The 24,749-nt window shown below is 35.5% G+C and overlaps 1 protein-coding gene across 1 annotated transcript; it reads left to right on the top strand.

Annotated features, from left to right (window-relative positions):
* The first annotated feature begins 12,198 nt into the window (after positions 1 to 12,198).
* On the top strand, positions 12,199 to 23,547 carry LOC122148021 (protein eva-1 homolog B-like). The gene is made up of 4 exons (XM_042772900.1): positions 12,199 to 12,434; positions 20,670 to 20,785; positions 22,528 to 22,620; positions 22,716 to 23,547. The coding sequence occupies exons 3-4, from the start codon at positions 22,554 to 22,556 to the stop codon at positions 23,150 to 23,152; spliced, it is 504 nt and encodes a 167-aa protein (XP_042628834.1). The 5' UTR covers positions 12,199 to 12,434; positions 20,670 to 20,785; positions 22,528 to 22,553; the 3' UTR covers positions 23,153 to 23,547.
* The last annotated feature ends 1,202 nt before the right edge of the window (positions 23,548 to 24,749 follow it).

Genomic DNA, 24,749 nt, shown 5'->3' with positions numbered 1-24,749 from the left:
GGAGAAGGAATGGAAACACATGACCTCTCTAAAAGAAAGGCAGTAAACTCTTTGCATTAGCTCTTTGCATAAGTCACAATTATTTTACCTTCTCCTCTGTTGGAATGTTTTTGTCACTTGGCACCGGCACTGGACTTGAATTGCTCAGCCTGGGCTTTGGTGCTGAAAACCTTTGCCGTAAAATGAACTGTAAAGGATGAAAGTGGTGCTTCTGTTATATATTAGCTGCCCCACATGCTTTCTTCTACTTCTCTGCATGGCCACCAGCTCAATATACTGCAACATATGGGAATTTTAGCAGCAAGGAGCATTTCAAAATCCTGAAACCAGTGGATTCCGAGCATATTAGACCAGTAGGTCCCATAAATAGTTCATAATAAGACAAAGAACATCCATTAAGAAAGTAAACTTTCAATTCATCACATCCAAAGTGAATTGAGGAAGTTTGGTTGTTTGTTTCATTTGAACCATTACATCTTTTGAATTGATTCCATGCATATTGCTCAGTTTGTGTATGTTGATGTCTGCTGCATGTAGTTTCCCCTCAGATGTAGTTGTTTACAGCTTGTTCTAAGTCAGTAGAGCCCAGACAGGTGGAAGGAAGTTTTTTTTTCCTCTTTAGCATCAGCTGTGTTTACACTTGAACTCATAAACAGGCCACACACGCCTCTGGAGGTTTGGATGAACATAAACCCTGTAATATCTCCCAGCACCAGTATTACATTTTGCTTTTTCAAGGGTGCATATCTTTCTTTTATGTTTTTATCTTAGTTAATCTCTCCAACAGAAAACACTGCCTGAAACACTTTGTTTGTAATTCCATTCCCAGGCAGACTGATCTTTTTTAAATCAGTAATGGGCACATAATACACTCAAAAGAATTGGAATGGCCATAATTTATCAAATTACACATATCTTCTCGCCCGTGTGTGTGTGTGTTTAGTAAATATTTTGGCTAATACGATTATGCTTCCAGATTGAAGATTTAACTGTAGTACTCTTTTCAGCACATACGCACTATTTCTGCAGAATTCCACAGTTTTTCTCCTCAAAATGCGATTAAAAATCCACAGATTCCATTTGGGCCTACTGATGGGTTTTAAATGTGTAATAGAGCTAGCTTTGTGGAAAACTTTGTCATGGTGATTGAATGAGGCTGCTCCGTGTAGCCTGTGAGCTGATCCATCTGCTTCATTCCACAGTGTATAGAGAGATAAAGCTGCTATCCATCACGGACCTGCATGATCCATCTAACCTCTGAATCACAGCTGTGTGACTGGAATGAGCTGTGAATGAAGATGTGTCTGTCACAACATTTGGAGAATTTCAGGTTTGGAATCATAAAAGTAGTATAGAGTTGAAATGTTCCATTTGCATCTTTTGTTCATAACCATAGTAAGCAAACAGCATATAGTGACTGAAAAACCTAGAAGGGGTTCATGGTTGATAAATGGTATGTTGAATTTTTTTTTCCTGTGAGATATTTCTGTAAACAGCCCAACACAGTAAATGCAGATTACAAGCCAAGAAGATAAGTAAATGCAGCAGCCAAATTCCACTGACTGTATTTCTACACTGAGTGTTACTTTACTTAAAATATTAATGCTCCACTATGTACAACATGTCTTTGAAGCATGTTTGGCAGGCTTGTGCAAATATCTCTTTTGTTTGTGATGGAAGGGCCCTTCAGAATATGTACACACTCTTCAAAATTTTGGAGTCTGTAAGATTTTCTAAATATTTTTGAAAGAATTGTCTTATGCTTATCAAGGCTGCATTTCTTTGACCAAAAATACAGTAAACTGTGAAATATTATTTAAATTTAACAATTTAAAAAATCTGTTGTATATTGTAATATATTTTAAAATGAAACAGCCATTACTCCAGTATTCAGTGTCACATGATCCTTAAGAAATCATTCTAATATGCTGATTTAGCACTCAAGAAAATCTATCAACATTGAAAATAGTTGTGCTGTTTAATGTTTTTGTGGAAACCTTGATATTTTTTTTTTCAGGATTCATTGATGAATAAAAAGTTCAAAACAACAGCATTTATTTAAAAACAATTTCTTTTTGTACCATTGTAAAAACTATACTGCCATTTTTTTAATTTAATGCATCCTTGCTGAATAAAGTTATTAATAAAAAATAAAAAAAAGTTACTAACCCCAAACCTTTGAATGTAGTGTATATGGCTAAACAGGAATTAATTGACCATATCTTAAGAGATGCAACCTCTATCTTGAATGTCCCCATTTTGTGTCATTTAAATGAATAGTTTCTCATAAATATATAATTCTGTCATCATTTAGGCCTACTCACCCTCATGTTGTTCCAAACTTGTATGGCTATTTTTCCTTTTTTCTGAAATAAAAAAGAATACATTTTGACAGGATCCCGAACTGTCAAGCTCTATTAAGGAAATAAAGGTTTGTCTTCTGATTAAAATGTAAGCCTTTAATTACTCTCTAATTGTAGTATTGATCAACACATACACAGACTACATCAACTATGCAGACACAGACCAATTTGTTCAAGAAGCAGAGTGATTTGATGTTGAAATCTGAAGGCTTAAATTTCAATTTGTTTGTCTATGCAGTTATTATGTTGCTTCAGAAGACACAGTATATGTATTTTGTATGGATTCATTTCACAGTACCATTATGACCTTTTTGAAAGTTCTTTTGACTTTGATTATATGAACAAAAACAGTTCTTCAAAATATTTGATCTATTCTACAAAAGAAAGAAAGACATACAAGTTTGGAATGATGTTAGGGTGAGTAAATGATGAGAGAATCTTCATTTTGTAATGAACTATCCCTTGAAAATCTCACTTTTCATTGCTTCAAACTGTTTAAATTCTTCAGATGTGTTTTTCTAATGGTGACATGGTGAAAACAAGCACTTCAGCCTAAAACAGAAGCTGTGGAAAAGTCATCTGTGCATGTTTGTTCTTGCAGAGTAGCTGTTTCAGATGGAGGGGAGAATAATGATTAGTCATTTAATATTACAGTGGTGTTTAAGGTGTCCTCACCTGTGTGAAAGGAGATACCGGGTTTGACTGATGTTTATTTCATAGACAGATGTGCAGACAAATGGCACCCTTTCAAAAGAAACAGAACTGTCTAGGTGTGTGCAGGTAATCACAGACTACATTTGCATTTTAACCACCATGATATGCATGTATCGTTCAGGAACCTCTCGAAAAGATTAATCTTTGTTAAAGCAACCTGACACAGTGTTTATCAGCCATTGTATTATGGTAATGTGACATTTCAGAGTGAGACATAATATAAGGTGAAACAAATATAGGTTGGGATTCGATTGTAAAAAGGGTCTCTGTATGACAGGAGGATGAAGAGGAAGGGTTGAAAAAGAAGATAAAATAAGTTAAGAGCTAAAGCAGATAATTGCATTTTGATGAAAAATTTTATTATTTAAACATGTTATTTCTTTGGAATGTTGTGCACCAAGGAATCATCCACAATGAGATCTGAAACTAGTAAGAGAATTTTTATGGTTTTCTTTTGATGCAGATTAGATAAGGAAAATGAAACAGGCCTTTGTGTGACAATACCTTTGGCTGTAATAATAGAAAGACTCCTGGGAATACTTAGCCATGAGATACACTAATTAACTGGCAGTGGCTAATGATCATAGTCTTGCTGTGTGGTTACAGCATTCCCAGAGTCCTGTGGTGTAGCTCCGATTGTTTATTTTAATGTTGGTGAGTCAGTTGTAAAGGAAGTAGAGGTCATGGCATTGGTTCTGACTGCATCATGACACATGTTCCTGTTGTGTGTAGCAGGAAGTTATTGTGTGGATATGTTTGAATTTGCATGTTTTTGTATGAACCATAACCAGTTTGTCTTGAAATGAGTATGAGTATGAAATATAAAAAAGTTGGATCTAAAAGTGAGGTCAATATAAAGTCCTTTTTTTAATCATTTATTTAAGTTTTTTTTTTAAACAAGATATGGAAGCTGTTTTGGCTACAGAATAAAAAATAAAGGTAATTGTGACTTTTTGTCTCACAATTCTTAGTTTATATTTCACAATTTAGAAGTATTTCACAAATTTCTTACAATTTACACATTGCAATTCTGACTTTTTGTTTCCGAGACAGACTTTTTTCTTGCAGTTGCACATTTTTATCTCACAGTTCTGACTTCAATTTTCTGAATTCAAGTTCTCACAATTCTGAGTTTATATCTCACAATTCTGAGACTCAGAACTTTGAGAAAAAATGTCAGAATTGTGAGATGTAGTGGAATATCCCATCAGTGTGTTTTGTGTCAGATGTTGGGCTTTTTTAGCCCTCGGGCAGTGCGAGCAGCACTAACCTAATGCTAACCTGCAGTAAAGCTGCCAGCCTGGCTCCTCTCGACTTGCCCCATCAGCACACCCCTGTAATATCCCAAAAGAACATCATTCACACACTGACTGCCCTCTGCCTGCCCTTGATGACCCATAAATCTGCAGTGCTGCTTCTCTTTTATAGTGCTGCTCAAGACTAAACATGCCACATGCACAGGATTTCACTTAAAACACCTTCTGTTCTTTCTTTTTGAAACTGTAATTTCCTTCGTTTGCTTATTTAAGCAATGAATCTTTGTCACTTGCCACAAAATAAGTGACTTTCTGATTGCACATGCTGTATGGTTTATTCCTTGCTGCAGAGGTCAATGTTGATTATAACAAAAAATAATTTCAACTTTTTTTTTCTTTCTTTCTCCCCAAGGCTATAAAGGCACTTTCAATGTAAGTGAAAGGGAACAATTTCCAGAGGTTTTTCAAAGAAGAAATGTGAAACTTCTAATTTTATATATAAAAAAAAAAAAAGTTGCTAGTTGAAATCCTAAGTATTTTAATGTTTATGAATTGGCCCCATTCACTTCCATTGTATTTTTTTCCATTGGACAAATGCAAACTATTTTTTGTGGTAATTGATATTATACAAGAATTGCCATCAGTTGAGCTTAACTTATGCTGAATCGGGATTACTTCTTTAATTTAATGTGGGGAGTATTATGCTTTTCGTGGTCCAAGAATATGTCTTCTCACGTCATGAGAAATGAGAATTAATAAAAGAGAATTGAACCTGCCAGGTATATAATTACATTCTACATCTGCAAGAACGCTCTTTGGGTGACAGGAGTCAGACAGTAAGTCTATCTTCTTGTATACAGTGCACTATAGCACAAAGGAAAGGATTGTGTGTTTTTACAATGAGGATGTCTGTGAGGACAGGCATCCTTTGGGAGGACAGAGGAACCAGGAAGCAAAGCAACAGACCAGCAGAGCATGGAGTTCGAGGGTGATCGGTGATGAGAATTTGACATCTGCTAGCCAGGCTATGTCCCATGAGGGTAAGCATCAAGATTTGGGGGTTTTATTCAGAATGAAGCCCCGTCAAAGGTATAATTCACCCCAAAATAACAATTCTGTTCTTATTTACTTATTCTCAGAAAAAGGTTTCCTTTGATTCCGCATTAACTACTATGATATAATCATCAGGAAAAATACTGAACTTATTTCACAATGTTTGATAGTTTCTTTTTGCTTCTAATATACAATAAATTTTAAATTAAACATTAATTTTATTTTTAAATGTTTGTGCCAATTATCTCTAGTCATCAAACATTTTAATATATATTACATTTTAAAATAAGAAATTTAAATTTTACTTGAAACAAGCATTACATTTTACTTATTGAAATTAAAATTTCATGATGATATGACTTTTATGGAAAGTGCATAATTTGATTTAGTCCCGTTCATACCAGTTATGTTACACCAGTTACACATTTAGATGCAAAATAGCACATTTCCTGAGAATGTGCCTCATAATACAACCAATTTAGCTGCTATAAAACTGCAACAATACAACAAATTGCATAATGAGTTTCTGCAGAATGTCTGCCCTGATAAAGCCAGAAGCTGATAAACAGGCACATTAGCCTAGAACTCAGTGCAGCAATTGTTCCTGTGGGGCGCCTATGTAACACAACTGAATCACTTCCTTTAGGTAGCGTTTGGGATTTTTTCTACAAGAACCAGAAATAACCAGTGATTTCAAACCAACTTGGACTGTTTTTTTGTTTGCAGATTAACTTGTTTACTCTTTAACCAAATTACAGCCCAGAATGCCACAAGGTGTCCGCAAACGGTGTTTCCCTCGGAGTAGAGACTTAGTGACTCCCAGCTGTGGCATTTTTTTGGGAAGGTTCATTTTAGGTCCTGTACCTCTCTAACAGTGCATTTTCACAGACTGGTCAACTCTTAGAGAATGAAGATCTGTCTCCGGTTCTGCTAGACAATGAAATCTCCCCCGATGCCTTAGTGAGCACTATGGAAACATCTTGTTTAATGCTAGTGGTATTTAATTAATCTTATTGCAAAAATGGCATTCTGGTGGAGATATTTAGATACATTATGTTCATTTGTCTTTGAGTTTCTCCACATGTTTCAGATTGATGACCTTTATTGGATTTTAACCACTTATTGTATGTTGTTTACATGGCTGAAACTATTCATTTTGCCTTAAGGCATAGCTTTTTAATGCAAGGTTAGACCAGGTCGCTAATGCAAACACTGTGGGAGATTCAAGCATTTCTAAAAAGTAATTTATTAATGGCTGATAGTGCTGTGCATTTGCATGTGCTATTTCTCCAAAAGGATCATGCAAATCATGATGTGGTGAAACTAATGACAGTTGCTTAATTAAAAAATTATAATGTAAAACATTCAACCCTATAATTTCAAGCCTAATGTTGCCTATGTTTTTTAATTAAATACAATTTATTTTTACAACTGGTATTATCAAGAAAAATGAAAGTGGCGTGGATGCGTCCTAAAGCCAGCAGGTTTATAATATATTATAGTATCCAGTATGTTTAATTGCTTTCTATTTTGTACTTAGATTTCTGTTTCTCACGATGCAAGATAAATCACACATTTTAATATTTTTAAGCTGGCAGTTCTTTTACAAGAGATCTTTTGAAACAAAGCATGGATGTGTCTATATCATGAGAAGTTGTTAGACAGAAAGACAGCTTTGTTAGCAGTTTCTCATGTCACCGGCCTCCGGCTTCTCACAAGATCTTCAGAGAAAGTTGGTCTAGATGAGGATGGTGTCACATGGCTGGCTGCCAGAGGCTAGTGTTATTATTAGCCCTCTGTCTCTTGAGACTTGCAAAGTTAATATATTGTCTCAATATTTATTACCGGCAGAAGTTACACAACACACAGAGGCATTGAGGTCTCCCCTGTACCCTTTTGCATTTCGTAGAGAGAACAGAAACAATAAAAAAATGTTTTAGCAAGCTAATTCATGAAAAAAACAGGTATTTCTGAAACTTACCCTCTTGGAAAAAAAAACAGCATTTGCTGGTTAGGTATGTTTTGAAGCATGGCGGCCAGTTTAAGCTGGTCCTGTGCTGGTTATGATATGAGCATATAAAAAACAGCATCAGGTATAAACCTTGAAAAATGTGAACATGAATGAATCATTTCTAAAGACTGCAGTCTTTCAGTATATACTCAGCTGCCTTTCATTCACTACTGGCATAATTACTAATTTAGCCTTGTGAGTTTGTGACACCAGAGCCCCAGTAAGTGCTGATGACGGCAGCCCCAGCATTCCTACAGCTGAAGCCTCAAGGCTGACTGGAGACCTGGAGAACTATACAAGTCAAGTCAAATCAAGTCACCTTTACGCTTTAAACAGTACTAATTGTGTCAAAGCAGCTTTACAGCGTCAAACAAGAAAATAGTTTTTCAATAATGCAAGAAGACAATAACAAAGAGTCATTTTTCCAGATAAAGCCAGTTCAATCATTACCATTGCATTTGTAGTGTGTCTTTGTGTGTTTTGTGGAATGTATCTGTCAGGTCATGTGTTTTTTTTTTCTCACTGCTAAAATTTCACCTTATAAAAACATATAAGGGCAGTTTAATGTGCATTTAAGCACTCTAAAGGGAACATTTGCCTTATCTAGATTACAAATTATGTAAAAAAATTTATGTGGTTTGTGGTAGGATCGCTTGTGAGTCTGTGAGTAACTGTTTTATCAGTTATGTCTTTGCCAATCAGCATTTGAAAATGTTAAACAGCTTGAAAATATAAGTTGGTTAGGTTAATATCACTATTAATATACAGTATGCTCATTCTAACAAATGCTTAACTTTAACATTTGTGCTGCTTAATATTTTTGTGGAGGCTGTGATCATTTCTTTTTGTCAGGATACTTAGAAAAACTGAAATTTCAAAAGTATTTATTTATGATAGTTCTTTTTTTTTTTGCTTTTTTAGTGCTTTTTATATATTTTTTTTTTTTTATTTATTTTTGTAGTGTTGAATATTTATTAATTTGTTAATTAATTAATGAATGAATTTATTTGATTTGGTTTTTGAGTGGCAATACCCTGGCATCATGGTGCTGAGTTTTCCACACTAAAGAACCACTCACATTTTAAAACAAAGTTCATAAATCAATTTCCTAATTCTAGCACATTAAAAAAAAAATTCTTACACCCATTATGCACTCCTCTTTATGTTTCTTTTAAACTCAAATTCTCTAGCATCAAATAAAAGAAATAATTTTTGAAGGCCTCAATACTTTCATAATATCTCCACAATCAGAAAGGAAGGAAATGAAGGAGGGTTGTGAAAGGGGGGGGGGGGGTGGACTCAACGATGCTTGGCTGCTGGGGTGTTGAACTGTTTATGTAATCCAGCCAGCCATCACCCCTCCCAGCCTTTTAGTCCCTTTCCCCCTGTTTTAAACCTCGTACAATCTTTTTCTCCTTTCTTTAGCACAAGGAAGAACACTGAGGCCTTATAGTGGTCCAGGCTTGGGGTTCCGGGCCTGGTGCCGACCATGGAGGGCCCATGTCAGTCTCCCCCGAGCCATTTCCTGCCTTAACCCTCCCATCTAATACCAAACAGACCTCATTCTGCTTGTGTTCATCAACAGGACTAAGCCAATGGGTGTGCCAGAACCCTCTATGCTCTTTGCACTTATTAAAAACATCAGAAAATAGAGATGGTCAGTGTGGAGTGGTAAACAGTCTCAATAGTTTCAGTTCTGCTGTAGCAGCATGGAATCTTTTGTCTCTTAATTGTCAAGGGCAATGAGCTTGATCACTTTTGCTATAAACAACATCTGCTTATGATGTATGTGGTAGTTTCTCACAGGGGCTGAGGTGGAAAAACTTATGTATTTATATGTTTCATAGAAGAGGGTGGAGTCTTTCCTGCAGGGAAATGTCATCAGTCCTTAGGCATTAATGAGGTTAATTAGTATAAAAGTTACTGGAATTCTCTACCACATATTTGTGCATAAAAAAAAAAAAAAAAAAACCTTTTTCCATCCAAATTCTTGTTTTTAAAGATTTTAGTGGCAAGATAACATTGTCTAAGTCAGATGTCAAAGTCAGTCATGATTTTGTTTAGCAGAAAATGAAAAAAAATTTAAGAAAACGTTTTTACATTTTACATTTAGTGACCCTAAAAATGTTGTGATGCAGTCACCAAGCAAAAAGTATTTTTAAACACACTAAAAACATTTGATTGTACACATTTTAATCATTTAATCAATGCAAATATATTGCAAAATACATTTTTAAAGTAATTTTTATTTCTGTTCTGTTCTGTCTGTAGATTTAGTCATTTTTTCTTAATTCAACAGAGCCGTGTTGAACTCCCTCCAGGAATCCTTGGCATTCATCTCAGCACATGGTATTTTTTTATGCAACAGAATTTGGCAATTTTCTATCATACACACTTGCTCCGGTTGCAGCATCTGAAATAGAATACTTATTCTTAATAGCTGCAATTATATCAGTCAATTATCAAATTAGCGGTTGGCTGGAAAAGTAGTACCTACTCCACAGGAAACTGCTCTCAGTTAAAAACCTACTGTAAAAGGAGACAGTATAGTGGCAGAGTTCACTGGTGTGAGGGACACCATTATATTATATCATATTTATTATATTATTAAATTATATTGGGTGAAATTGGTTAAATTTGCCTGTCTTGAGTTTTTGTTTTTATTCTGCATAGCAGTCATATAGTTGTTGCAGATATAACTGAAGCCTCAATTCAAAAGTTTGGGGTCTATACGTGTTATTATTATTATTGTTATTTTTTTTTAAAGAAACTAATACTTTTATTATTAAATTGATCAATGGCAGTAAACACATTTAATTTATAATGTTATAAAAAGTCAATTAAAAAATTTTTTTTAAGTTGTTATTTTTTAATTTGATCAAAAGAGAGAATACATTTTTAAAAATTTAAAAAGGTTTTCTACAAAACCATTAAGCAACACACAGGTGTTTTTAACATTGATAATAATAAGAAATGATTTTGAGCACAACATCATTAGAATGATTTCTGAAGGATCATGTGACACTGAAGACTGGAGTAATGGCTGCTGAAAATCATAGAAATAAATTACATAGAAATACATTATAAAATACTGTATATTAAAATAGAAAAGAGTTTTTTAAAATTTTAATAACATTTAGCAATAGTACAGTTTTTACTGTAGTTTTGATCAAATAAATGCTGCCTTGGTGAGCTTAAGAAACTTCTTTCAAAAACACAAAATCTGACCTCAAACTTTTGAATGGTAGTGTATATAGATGCTATATAGATACATAATGATATACAGTAGATATACATAGATGTAGATATAAATAGATAGATCAAAAATCGAATTTTGCAAACAAAATGAATCTAAAATGACAGATAAGTAAAAGTTGTGTAGATCTCCATTCCATATCTCAAGCAGTGTTAACTGAAGTACGACTTTCCTTTCACGCACATTCATCAGCTAACACACCTGGTGAGCTTTATCACCTCATCTCACCTCGGTTATGGTCTCAGCAGACAAGCACGATCTTGCCTGTGATATCCTCCTCTCTGCACCGTGCCCATAGCAGCTTTCTCCCATAAACACATTTGTGCATCTTCAGACCTAATGGCCTGCTTTTGACAAATATGCCATTGATAAGTGCACATCGCCCCACTCATTCCTTAAGCTTTGGATGTTCTTGTAATTCACTCCTTAATTTTAAAAGGGAGCGCTGGGTTTATGTAGGACAGGTCCAACCAAGACAGCCTTTGCCTCCCACTGGTCTGTCTCCAATTTTGCTCCCCCATGCTCCCTACTGGCTTTGAAGAGCTGCTGCACTGGAGTGTAAATCAGCCCATGGGACAGGTGGTATATCTGCCAGTTGTGTAGAGATTGTTTTGAGTCTAGGCCGAGTCCAAATACTCCTGAATATATGGTCACTGATGTTTTTGTTTTTGAAAGATGTCTCTTATAGTCACCAAAGCTGCACGTGAAAAAAATATTTATTTATTCCTGTGATGGCAAAGCTGATTTTTGGCAGTCATTTATTTAGTCAGTGTCACATGATCCTTCAGAAATCATTCTAAAATGATTTTTGAAATTGTAATATATATATATATATATATATATATATATATATATATATATATATATATATATATATATATTATTATTATTATTATTATTATTATTTTGAATGATGGTGTATATATTATAAATATGCTATCTTTGATGAAATTTTCTTATCTTATTTAGTAGTCATTTGTCAGTTTGACTTTTATTTACCTCAAATGACTAGTTTGTGTACTACATAAAACTAGCCATTTAGTAAAACAAATGAACACACTAAGTTTAGATTTTGTTGTGTTAATTGTTATATTATGTGACAGGCTTAGCACCAATGAGTGTTGGGAAGTATCTTAACTAAAAAAAGTGAGACTAGGCTACTTCAGTGTAGTTGTCTACATTTTGATTGATGCTTGAAGTTTAGCTAGCTACTTTTTCAAAACAGTAGATTCAGTGTAGTTCTGTACAGTGAACTGCTTTCAATTATTATTAGGATGTAGCTTGGCAAGCTACAGTTTCAAAGTAGCGTCCCCAAACTGAAGCAAACACTCCCTGTTCAGTCAGTGAATCTCTCAAAGGCTCTTTCATTCTTCTGTTCTGCCATGTTTTATTCAGTGTGGAAAATCTTAGTTAATTGGTCTGGAGTTGGCTTTTCATGGCTGTTTCCTTAACAACAGGGGAAAGACCCCTTCTCCCCTCCCTTTTTTCTTTCCCAAACCCTGCCCATTTAAGGCTGCACCACTTTTTTCCCTTTTCCTCCCTCTCCCTCTCTCACTCCATGTCTTTCTTCCTTCTGCGTGTGAGGACTCTGTGACAGCTTTTCCTGCTGCTTGTAGCGAACGGCTGAAAGGGAGTGAACTGCTTGTAATACAGAGTCAAACTGAGGCAGACACATACACTGCTGAACGGTCATTGGTCTGAATGTTCTGAATGGTCAATTCTGGACGAAACTTCCCAGTAAGTCTGATGCTGTAGGAGAACAGCTTTGAGATTTATATGTGGTAAGTTTCTGTCCTTTAAGCATGCCATATTTAGTGATATTACATTGATATAACTTTAGTAATCCTGTTGCACTGTATGAAAATTGATAAGAAATGGTTCTGTGATGTTCTGCACCGCATTTGTGTTTTGTGTTTCAGTAAAGATATCTAAACATCCTTAAAACAAGATATATTTTCTTGAGAGGCAAAATAGTCCCAGAGAGACTTTTTTTCTTTCAGGAAACATGTCTTGAATTAAGTTTAGTTTTGTATTGTTATTGTTCTTGTTTTAAGCATAAACCTCACTTTGGTAGACTGCTTAAAACCAGAAATAAATATTTTAAGCATAAAATGTTTATTCTCTATTATATCCTAATATAATATCTTAATATCCTAATATTTTAAGCATACACACACATACACACACACACACACACACACACACACACACACACACACACACACACACACACACACACACACACACACACACATATATATATATATATATATATATATAAGTATATATATATATATACATACACACACATATAATGCATATCATTTATTTATTTAATTTTTTTTTTTTTTTACATGAATGTGATGATGCTGAGTGTTGTAAATATAGAGCTCTGGCACATGTCACATCTCTATGAATTTGTTGACTCATATGATCATGAATCATGTCCTGTAAGGTTATGATTATTGAATCCACCAACCAGAGATATCATCTGTGCGGATGGAAGTTATTTTAGATAATTTTGCACTGCATGAAGCGTGTTTATGTGTGTTTATGGATGTTTTCCAGCATGAGAGTTTGATCCAAGTTCTGGAGAGAAGCATCCCTAATATAAGTTGTGTTAGGGCCAGAGCTGCAGCTGTAAATTGGTTAATGTTTTATCATTATAAAAATAAACACCCGGGCTCATTGTGTGCTTATCTGCGGGAAGGTCAATAATAATGTAACATGACCAGGTGGCTGAGGTGAGGGCTTCATGCATGGCTGATGTGTTTCGTCAACTAAAAGGGGTTTTCTTGTCCAAGATCCAAGTCAGTAGTTAAACAGCCCTGTGTTTACATGCCACACCTTTTTTAGTTATTAAAAATGACCATTTAAATTTACCTTTGACATGAAAATCTATTCAAAGTCTCGTACCTTTAAGGCAGCTGATTGTTAAAGTCTTAGTTTGTTTTGGTATGCAATGTTAGTTTTGATTTATACCCCGATGGAGAGACGTGCAAAACTCACAGCTGTTTTTTGTTTAGAGATGGCTGACTTGTGTTCATATCTGTTCAACCCTGCTCTGAGCATCTGCTTTCTTCTGCACACACTCTCTACTGTTGATTAGTCAGCCACCTTATCTTCTGTAGTGCTGGAAGTTAACATAGTTTGTCGATTTAGGGAAGGTCATAGGTCAATCTCTAATCTAAATGCATTTGTAAATACTGCTGTATCCACATTTTTGTGATGAAACGACTACAGCAACCCACATATTCACAAAATATAGTGCTGACTAGGTAATCATAGGACGCGTTATAAAAGTATCATAAAAGTGGTTCATATGATTTTTTATGTTATATTAATATAACAATATTATATACACATTATACTCCATTGCAAATCTTAAGTTTTGTGTGAGAAGCAGTTCGAAAGTAATACAGTTGTGTGAGGAACAGTCCAAAATGTATTACTTATCTCATTTATTATTAATATATTCACTTATAATATTCCCTTCCACTCTTAAATGAGATATGGCACTGTAAGATTTGATGTCAGTGTCATTTGGTCACAAGCATCAATGGCATCAAATGACACTGACATGCACTTTTATAGTCTGAATTTGTCTCAGAGCGTTCAAGTTCAATTCTTCACAATTTCATTGGCACTCAAATGTATCAACTTTCAAATGACTGCTCTGAAGACAGGGAAAGGCTTTTACTCTGCTATGCCTTATCTAAGTTTGTTTGATTCAGAGGAATATTTACACTGACACTCCTTTTGCTCCTCTGAAGGTTTGACTATGTCAGTCTGTGCTTTTAAACACCTCCCAAACATTCTTTCTTTCCCCATCTCTGTTTTTATGAGCTTGTGGATTTTGATTGAGAGAATAAATCCAACAATACAGAAAACCCCAGATAATATAGCACAAAATCTCATCTGAGTGGTATGCGTTTGCTCAATTAATGCTATTGGCTTGATTTACAAATGCATTAAGAGTGTCAATCTCACTTTATGGAGCAAAAATACAGTTAAAGGGAATTAATTAGTACATCCCTTGGAATGAGATTAAACATGGGTGTGTACAAAGTTAAACATCATTTGTTCTCTGTATGCTGTTCTCTTTGACAGCTTTTAAGACATATATATCAAGTAAATAAAGCTGTGTGTATATATATATATACAATACTATATATATATATATATATATACAAATTAAGTATAAATATGCACAAATAGTTTGTAAAAGTTTACAAAGTGCTTTACAGAAAACATAAAAATCATTAATTTCTGCAAAAAAAGATAAAAGTATGTAATAGAACCAAAAAGAAAAGGATCATAATCCTGATCAGTGATTGGCTACTCCTAAATTCCTTATCCAATCACAGCTTTCTTTGATCTGTTTGCTCTCACACACCTTAGTACTTGCGCTATGTTAATGCTTTTAAGTTCTTTGGCCGATATGGGGTTAACAATGCCCACCCACCCATGGGAAAGATGGACCGCATGTTTTGTGTCGTACATTAATCAGAGGGTCTGCGTAATGGATCCAGCATGTTTCTTAGGATCTGCAAAGGCCTCCAGACCCAGATCGAGCTGCAGATGAAATCACTGTGCTATTTGTGGAGCTTTAGAGCTGGGATCACCTGAGGTTTAGTTGTCCCATCATCCACATACTCTCTGTGCTATTCACACTGAACCCAAACTAGCAGGAACGTGACTGCAGATGCACATGATTAATTAAATCCAAATAAGCCACGCTCTCATTTTCATAATAGGTCTCCTTAAGGTTTTAAAACTAAAACAAGTATTAATTGCTTTTATTTTAGGGTTTTAGCAATGGGTAGAGACTGTTGCATTCTCATCCATTCCCATATAGAGTGTTTTGGCCCTATTGACCCTAGAGGTGGAATGGAGCCAAAGATCAGGGTACATGAAACACACATCATTAGAAGAAGTGTTTTTCTACTCTGCATTTGCATAGAAAACTATTGAGGCTCTTTGGCTCCTTTGAGACACACATCTGGTCCACATTAACACCCAAGAGCACAGCCTTCAGGCACACAACCCCCACTGACAACCCAGGCTGGCACCCTAACACCCTGTGTTATTTAAGAACATTGAATGGTACACACAACATGAAAATAATCTGAAAAGGCTTTTAACTTCTAGCAGCATTTTTGAAGATTTTAACTGCATCCCAATTCATCAGTCAGTGTAAAATGTTGGTCATGTAAAAAAAAAAACAACAACAAAAAAAACTAATAGTATATAATATAAAAAAAGTATATAATATGATAATTTTGGGGTCAGTAAGATTTAAAGGGATACTCCACCCCAAAATGAACATTTTGTCATTATTCACTTAGCCCCATGTTGTTCCAAACCCATAAAAGCTTTGTTCGTCTTCGGAACACAATTTAAGATATTTTGGATGAAAACCGGGAGGCTTGTGGCTGTCCCAGAGACTGCTAAGTAAATTACACTGTCAAGGTCCAGAAAGAGTATGAAAAGCATCATCATAATAGTCCATCTGCCATCAGTGGTTAAACCGTAATGTTATGAAGCAACAAGAATACTTTTTGTATGCGAAGAAAACAAAAATAACGATTTTATTCAACAATTCGTCTCCTCTGTGTCTCTCCACATCAGCGTAGTGCCATTTTGGAGAATCTGAGCTGTACGCAGGCAGCGTACGCTCTTCTCTGTCAGCTGCGCCACATATCCTCCAAAATGGCGCTACGGTGATGCCGATTCTGATTATGTCTTTCATACTTTTCTGGACCTTGACAGTGTATTTTACTTGGGAGTCTATGGGACAGTCACAAACCTCCCGGTTTTCATCCAAGATATCTTAAATTGTGTTCCGAAGACAAACGAAGCATTTATGGGTTTGGAACGACATGGGGGTAAGTGATTAATGACAACATTTTCATTTTGGAGTGAAATATACCTTTAAGTGTATTTTGCTCAAGGCTGCATTTTGATAAAAATACAGTAAAGACAATATTATATATAATATCATGAAATATTTTAATAGTATAAAATGTAATTTATTCCTGTGATGCAAAGCTGAATTTTCAGCAGCCATTACCCCAGTTTTCAGTGTCACATGATCCTTCAGAAATCATTTAGTGTGCTGATTTGGTGCTCAATAATAATTTCTTATTATTATCAACATTGAAAACAGTTTTGCTGCTTGATATTTTTGTGGAATTCCTTTTTTTTCAGGATTCTTTGATTAGACAGTTCAAAAGAATATTCATTTGATATATAAATCTTTTGTAACATTATAAATGTCACTACTTTCATCCTTGTTAAATAAAGTAATAATTTTTGAAATAAAAAATAAGTAAACTTAATGACCCACAAACTTTTGAACAGAAGTGGTTGTATAGTATAAGGCTGTTGATATTGATATGAGTCTTATGTGCATAATTTTTAACATTTATCAGAAAAATAAAATTCCTTCATGGGTTATAAAAGTCCTTTAAAGAGTAAGGTTTGTGCAGGGATTTGTGCATTTCAGGAAAATGAAGAAAAGGAGCTTGTGTGGTGTTCGTTTAGTATCATCTTTCTCGGCTGGCATGCGTCTTTAGGGTCAACTCCACGTTTAGTGCAGGGGTCAAGAATCTGATGGCAACCACATGTCTGACTTGGCTCCAAATTAAATATCCCCCTCAGTAAGAGCTACTGGCAGGAAACACAGTCCAAATGAGTTACACGGCCTAATCTGCTAGAACCTCTGTCAAGAGAAACAAGAAAGAAAGACACTCTACACTGTTTTGGAAATGTCATGGTGAGGTCCAGGCCTGTAAAGGAGCTCAAGCTAATTCACATTGCGAATGCTTTTACCATGCAACCCTCCTGAGCAGTTTTACAGGCAACACAGCTGGTAGAAATGTGTCCAAGTTCACTAGTTGGACAGTTACCCTCACATCTGAGGTTTTGGAAGCTACATTGAGCTTCTAACTTTGATTTGTTGTGACAATTCTGGACACGGTTGGTGTTCAGGTGAATCTGCCTGATGGGAGAAAATGAGACCCGAGGGGCTTCATACTGGCTGAGAGATTGCACAGTCAGTACTTCTACAACGCTTTTGGACGGTTGTTTATGGAAAAGCTCAAGATTATGAGGATGTTAGGGTTGTAGCGTTCTACCAAACAGAAAAATTATGATAAAAGCAATGTTTTAAAGTTTCAAATGTGTGTTCAGGGACACATTTGGCCCCCCTCTCTCCATTTTCCAACATTGCTGTTTATGGGATAACTAATTACTTCATTTTTGAAGTGAACTTTTTGATCTTAAAAGGACATTTTAGGAGAGCAAACACTCCTCAAAGCAACTCCAGTCATGATAACGTTGTTTTCTACAGAGGCTGACAGAATAAAATAGTCATTAAGAGTATTTTGTATATTGATATTAGCCTACCTCCTCCGGCCTGTCCACAGTTTGGGAATAGTCTATTGAGACAAAAAAAAACAAAAAACAATTATATTTAGATTTAAAGTAGAGTATCAGTCACCAAGCCCTTTGCCAAGAAGACCACAAGTGGTTCAACCACTGTGCCAGGAAATTCCAGTGGCTGAAAGAACATTTCTTAGTATCAGAAATATCCATTTGCTTGTTTTGGCTGGTGGTGTGTCATATGAACGAGAAGGCTGCGCTGGCTGCTCGGGTTATGTTTTTCTTTTGATATTGGTGAATTCAATTACAGCCTTTAAAGTTTTGGAGTAAATTCTGTTCATGCTTTGTGATGATATTTTTGAGTGCTTTACAATGTCGTTCGGTCAGGTTGTTTTTGACTGATGTGTCCCTCGGTGATCAAGACTGAAGCTTCTGTTCAATGATTAGCAGAAAAAGGAATCGCTCCAGAGGTCTTTGGCCTGTCACTTTGTCCCCAATAAATCATCCACTTACACTCTTTATTTGGACAGACAACTTAATGAGAAAAACAGAGAAACAAATCGGGGGGGCTGTATTTGCACTAGGTCTCAATTTTTCCTGTCGGATAGAGACAGATTCAGGGGAAGGAAATGCTATTGTGGTCTTCTTATTGTGGAAAAGACAAGAATTATCACCAGATATGACTGTTTCTGGACTTCCTCTGTCTCTCCCGAGCCTTTAAGCAAACAATGTTTAATTTAGAATGAGTATTTCTGGCCTTTTCCCATGCTTTGTGATATAGGCAGTGTTTGCTTTGGCATCTTTTTTAAAAATTAAATCAACTTTTAAGTGCAGTGCAGACATTGGTTTCTAAGTCATATTAATGCATAGTTGCTTTATCTGGAATTCCAGAGCATTTTTTTTCCTCTCTCAAAATTATACATTTTTAAAAAAATCATGTATGGCTAGACTAAAGATGAGTGAGAAAATGATTTCATTTTTTTTGCCAGCAATTTATTCTCTGCTAACTGATTTGAAACCTTACCTTATTGCTTTTTTCTTTCTGCTTCTTGGCTTGTGTGGCTTTCTTGTACTGGGTTTTATTTCTTGCATAAGTATTGTATTAAAAGTCAAAGTGTTTATTTGGGATCTGATTAATGATGGCTATAGAAAAAATTGTTTTCAAGGGCCTGCTTCATTTCTTACTTATGAAATATAAACAATTAAGTCTTTATTATTTGTTACTTATTTCATGTCTTATGGATGTTACAGTTTTTTTCCAAACTGCACAACAAGTTGACAGTAAAAACATTTTTAATGTTACAAACATTTTACTGAAATTTCAGCTTTGCCATCACAGGAATAAATTACACTTTAAAATATATAAAATATTATTAAATATAAAGTTAAATATTAAATATATTTTCAATTGTAATAATATTTCATGTTTTTTTCTATATATATATATATATATATATATATATAAGTAAATTAATGCAGGTGTGCCTATAGTTACCTAAACCCAATAAATGTCCTCCGAGTCTTATTAATGTCCCCAGACATCAGTATATAATATACGCTGGCATTTTCCCCTATGCTTTCTTTGTCATGTTTAAATGCAACATCTGCTTTGGAGCAGAACATGAGGTCAGAGAAAAAAAAGTGCTGATGTTGGATTGACATGAGGGCATGTCAATGAGGGCAGGAGGCGCATGAGGGCAGGAGGCGTGCAAATAATTTCCTCCTCAGGGGAAAAACAAAACACAAACAAAACAACATGGCAGGTTAATAGATGTTTAGATAGGCTTTAAACATGTCTCCATTTGCCGTTAGACTCCACTTAGATGTGACTGTGCTGTGAGTGAAGAGTTAAACAGAGCTAGTAGAGTGAACATTTTTCTGGAGATTTTTTATTAGTGCATCGGTGTTATGGACTTTCTGGATCAGCCACTGCAATAATTCAGACAGGAACACAACAGGGACATGCGCTTTCTTCATACTGTCTCTCTTCTGGGTCATTCCTGGGTTTGCCATGTGGGTCAAAATTTGTAATGCTCACTGGCTGTGGTTTCTATCCACATTACAAGCTTCCAAGAGTCAGCTAGATCCAAATCGGCACTGCAAAGCAAAGGGGCTTTACTAAACCAACCCGAAAGAAACCTCCTGTTTCTGCAAATTTTTCACACCATCTGCCTATGAAATATTTCTAAGCTTGGGCCAAATGTCTAGAAGCATTATAACTGGCACAAACTGAATCATTTAGGCTAGTACCTTGTAACATATGAAGAAAGCTGACAAAAATGAACACAAAGGTTAATATTGAAACATTTATTCCCAATGCTTCTGTTCAGCCGGTTCACACTGTGATTTATTTTTCTAATTCAGTTCACTCCTGCTAAGTTTGAGAACGACTCATTCATCATGTAGATTCCTATCTGGGATATGAATTATTGCATTTTCATAGATGAAATGTGAATCGGTTTTATGCTGTTAGATCTCAAGCTGACTTCCTGTGTGCACAGCACAATCTGGCGCCTGTCATTTGTTTGCACTGCAGATGCCTCAGTGATTTTAGATGTGATGTGGTCTGACAAGGTTGTGCGTCTCTCTCTCTCTCTCTGTGTGTGTGTGTGTGTGTGTGTGTTTGTCAGTGTATAGACGAAGACCCAAGATATTCTGAGGACACAAGGCCATATCCAGAGTGAGAAGTTTGACCCATCTAAAACAAAAACAGTGCACCATGAAGAGAAACTGACTGCTTTATGTGGTAAATCTCATTGCATTTATTTCTAGGCTGACTCTATTTGTTTTATAGTTGCTATGCATTTTGTTTTGTTTTGTTATGTTATGCATTGTTGTTTTGTTTTGGGACTATTTCAACAACTGGGAATCGTATGCTTATTCAATTCTAGAAAACAACTGTGTATTAATTCCACATTTTAATTATGTTTTATAACTGACACTAAAGAATTCTTAAAGGAATAGTTCACTCATCACTTCAGTCATTGATATTTCCTGTATGACTTTCTTTCTTTTATGGAATACAAATGGAAGTATTTCAAAGATATTAAAATTTTCTGTGAAAAACAAAGTTAAACACAAAGCTATCATATGACAACAGAAAACTTAGAATATAAGATTCTAAGAATATAAGAATATAAGGTTAGAGAGTCTGACTTGTAACCCAAAGGTCGTAGGTTCGAGTCTCAGTACTTGCAGGGATTGTAGGTCAGTATCGTGACTGAGGTGAGTCCCTTGAGCAAGGCACTGAACTTCCAGCTGTTATGATAATGTGTAATCACTGTCATTTAAGCACATTTAAATCACTGAGTTTGCATACTTAAACAGTATGTGTACAGCAATGATGTCAGACAGAGAACAAAAGCGAGCAAGAAAAGTCAAAGTCAGCAGAAGGTTCTTTAGTGGATGGATATAAAAGAGGAGCGGGGGGACACAGGAAGTGTGGTAAGATCCGGCAAGCAAACATGACCCCAGTTCTCCACGTTTTCTGTGGCGCCTTCAATGCATTGCGGACTGAGATAAGAACCAGGCACAGAACTGTCATACTGTCATAGGGAGGATATGTTTGTTTGGGGATATAAATATAAGCCCCCGAAACTCTTGCCCTCATACTGTATGTGAGGGTGTAGCTGTATTTGTTGGCCCTTGGAAATATAAATCTTCCTTGGGAGTTCACAGTTAGAAGGGAAAAGAGTCAGAGAGGAAATATACTACGGACACAAACAAAACAGGAAAGGAAAATGCTGCAGATGTATTCAGATGGACGTCATTATGGAAGAGTATTGTATCATGTCCTTTATTCAGATACAAAAGAGTCTGACTACTGGCTACACTCCATTAGGTGGAGATTTGTAAAGGAAATGGGCCCCACTAGCTCTTGGCAATGCTGACCTTTTGACCTCACAATAGGAGCAGGGATGGGCTGTAGATTTGAGGATGTTTTTACTGAATAGTTATATATAGTGTGTCTATACTGTGTCTCACGGTGCCAGAGAATTGTAGTAGCTCTGTGACTGAATAAAATGCTCAGTTTGACTAGCCTGTTACTTTTGCTTTTGGAACACAGAGGCTTGACCTTTGGCCTATTTTTTTGTTTTTGGCTGAAATTCTTGAAAATATTTAATTTTATTAGAATTTTACAATTTTAGATTTTAGATTTCTTTCTTAAATTCTGAATTTATTCCTTATTTGATAACTTACTTCATTTCATAATATTATTTTTTACAGCTGATTTCAACTATAAAAATTTAGAACAACAAAAAAAAATGCTAACTGATTGATTTTTTTTTTTTTTTTTTGTAATTTTAGAATTTAGAATTTATTCTTTATTTGAAAACTTACTGTAATCTTATAATATACATATTTAATGCTAATTTCACCCAGAAACTCCCAGAACACATTAGCAGCCACACTGTAGCATGTGCTGGAAACAAGTACCACTCACATTTATAAACATTATTTTCAAAAACATTTTTTTTTATCCTCTAGGTTTAGAAACACAGGACAAAGCCAGGATGAATGTGAAAAGGAAGGAGATGGATTTCTTGAGCAACACTATTGCTGCTTATGCTCACATTAAAGGTCTGTGCTTTTCCCATGTTTAACATGCAGCTCAGGTTAATAGAATACAAATATGTTCCAGTGAATAAACCAGACTCATTTCCCCGTCTGTTCAGCCAATCCAGAGAGTTTCGGCCTTTACTTTGTCATCGGTGTCTGTTTTGGCCTGGTGCTCACTCTCTGCCTCTTGGTCATCCGGATTTCCTGCAAGCCTCGGACCACTACGGCGTCCCCCATGCCAGAGAAAAAACATCTGAAAGACTATAGTGAGGAGGAGGAGGAGGAAGATGAGGAGAGCGATGATGAGGAGGAGGAAGATGCAGTAGGCCTGGAGTCATCTATTCAGCACAGCACCACAGAGATCCCCATGAGCAACCACCTCATCACCCCAGACGGGACTCTGAGCAGGAACGTGTTCACCTCAGCTGAGGAGCTGGAGCGGGCACAGCGATTGGAGGAAAGGGAGAGGATCATCAGGGAAATCTGGAGAAACGGACAGCCAGATATTCTGGGAACAGGAACAGGCACTATTGGAAGAGTGCACTACTACTAACACTCCTGAACATAAACTCAAGCCATTTCACTGGTTGAGTGCAGACTGGTAATGGACAGTGTTTCCAAATACTGATGTTATTGTAATCCTACAGACCACGGGTACAGCTGTTCTGTATGCAACATTTGGTTGCTGTCAGTCCCCATGTCATGGTGCTTATTAAAAAGTCATTTTAAAGCACGAATTTAGACTTTGATGTCAGAGTTGATGTTTAAAAATTATTTGTGAATTGTACATGATTATTAGAATTCACTGAAAGCAAATGCACTTTTGCACCATGCCATTTATTGTGTATAGATTTTTTTCCTTGCTATTTTTGTACTTTTTTTAAAAAAAGTCCCCCATGTCAAATCATGTAGTAACTCTGAACAGAAATTAAAATTTGATGCAGATGATATAATTATTTTCATGATTTATACTAATTTGTCTAAATAAATAAAAAATAAAAAAGCTAAAGTTAATTGTTTTAAATGCAACAATGTGAAATAGCAAATAGGCATCACAACATTATAATGTATATGAAAACTAGATATTACTTTGAGATTTGCAATGATTTTAAGATTAGTTTTGAGAGATGGATGGTAAAATGTGAACATAAAAAAGTGGGATTTTGAAATGAGCCTGCACAAGAAAAATCCAATATCGCCCAATATTGATATACTTTCATAATGTCTAACAACTCATAACTGATATGGTACCAATATATATTATGCATTCCTAAATAAAGCCCTTTTTTTCTTTTCTGAATCTCAAGTAACATGGTTATACCAATCAGCAGATGCAGGTTAAAACAATCAAGACTTGATTTGGCAAGCAATCTTCTGTTAAAACTCCATCAGTGCACATCAGTAACAAATATTAAATCACATATTTGCACACCTGGTTAATCAGATCTTCATGTGCGTTTTACAATAAATTTTATGGTTGTTTTTTGGGCATCTTGTCTTTCATGAGAAAGTTAAATTTGCTCACCCCATTGATGTTATTGCATCGTTTTATTTCTAGTTCAAAAGTTCCCTCAGACTATGGAATGTGGAATACGAAGAGATCATGGCAAGATGTGTTTTATTTAAATATCATTGAGCTTTACATTGTTTAACTAAAAGTAAACTTGAGAAATGCTCATAGGGCACCTAATATGTTGAGAACCCACATAGATGAGCCCGAAAAAGGCAAGAATTTGAGTCTGTTTTGATTGATGGTACTGTCATCACTGTAATTCAACCTACAAACCTTACAAACATATTTCTATTTGGAATTAGTCTGTATGTCATTAAATATAGTCCATTCCCAATGATTAGTCAGACTATGAAGATCTAATGTATTCCATATGGTTTCCAGATGCTGTTTTCGGTCTAAAGGGAAATGAAATCCGCACCAGTCTCACATCACATCTTCACCAAGGGAAAAAGGACTTTCACATTCTGGTTAGTGTCAAAGCAAAGCCTGTTCACGTCATTCAGAGCTTTTAAACAACATTTGCTGTGTAATAATTTGTCACAAATGACCTGGAGCCAATAAAATTGTGTTTTGTGTCATTTCATAAGATTCTTTTCAATCAGGTCGTAGGGTTATGAAAAAATAATTTTAATACTTT

This window comes from Cyprinus carpio, chromosome A16 (genome assembly GCF_018340385.1).
Source record: "Cyprinus carpio isolate SPL01 chromosome A16, ASM1834038v1, whole genome shotgun sequence".
Lineage (NCBI taxonomy): Eukaryota > Metazoa > Chordata > Actinopteri > Cypriniformes > Cyprinidae > Cyprinus > Cyprinus carpio.
The sequence above is the reverse complement of the archived record's forward strand: the minus strand, read 5'-3'. Positions and strand labels throughout refer to the sequence as shown.

Excerpts from the sequence above, each read along its gene's own strand:
- LOC122148021 (XM_042772900.1), top strand. The coding sequence starts at position 22,554 with ATGAATGTGAAAAGGAAGGAGATGGATTTCTTGAGCAACACTATTGCT. Across the intron at positions 22,621-22,715 it reads TGCTTATGCTCACATTAAAG|CCAATCCAGAGAGTTTCGGC; the intron begins GTCTGTGCTTTT and ends CCGTCTGTTCAG.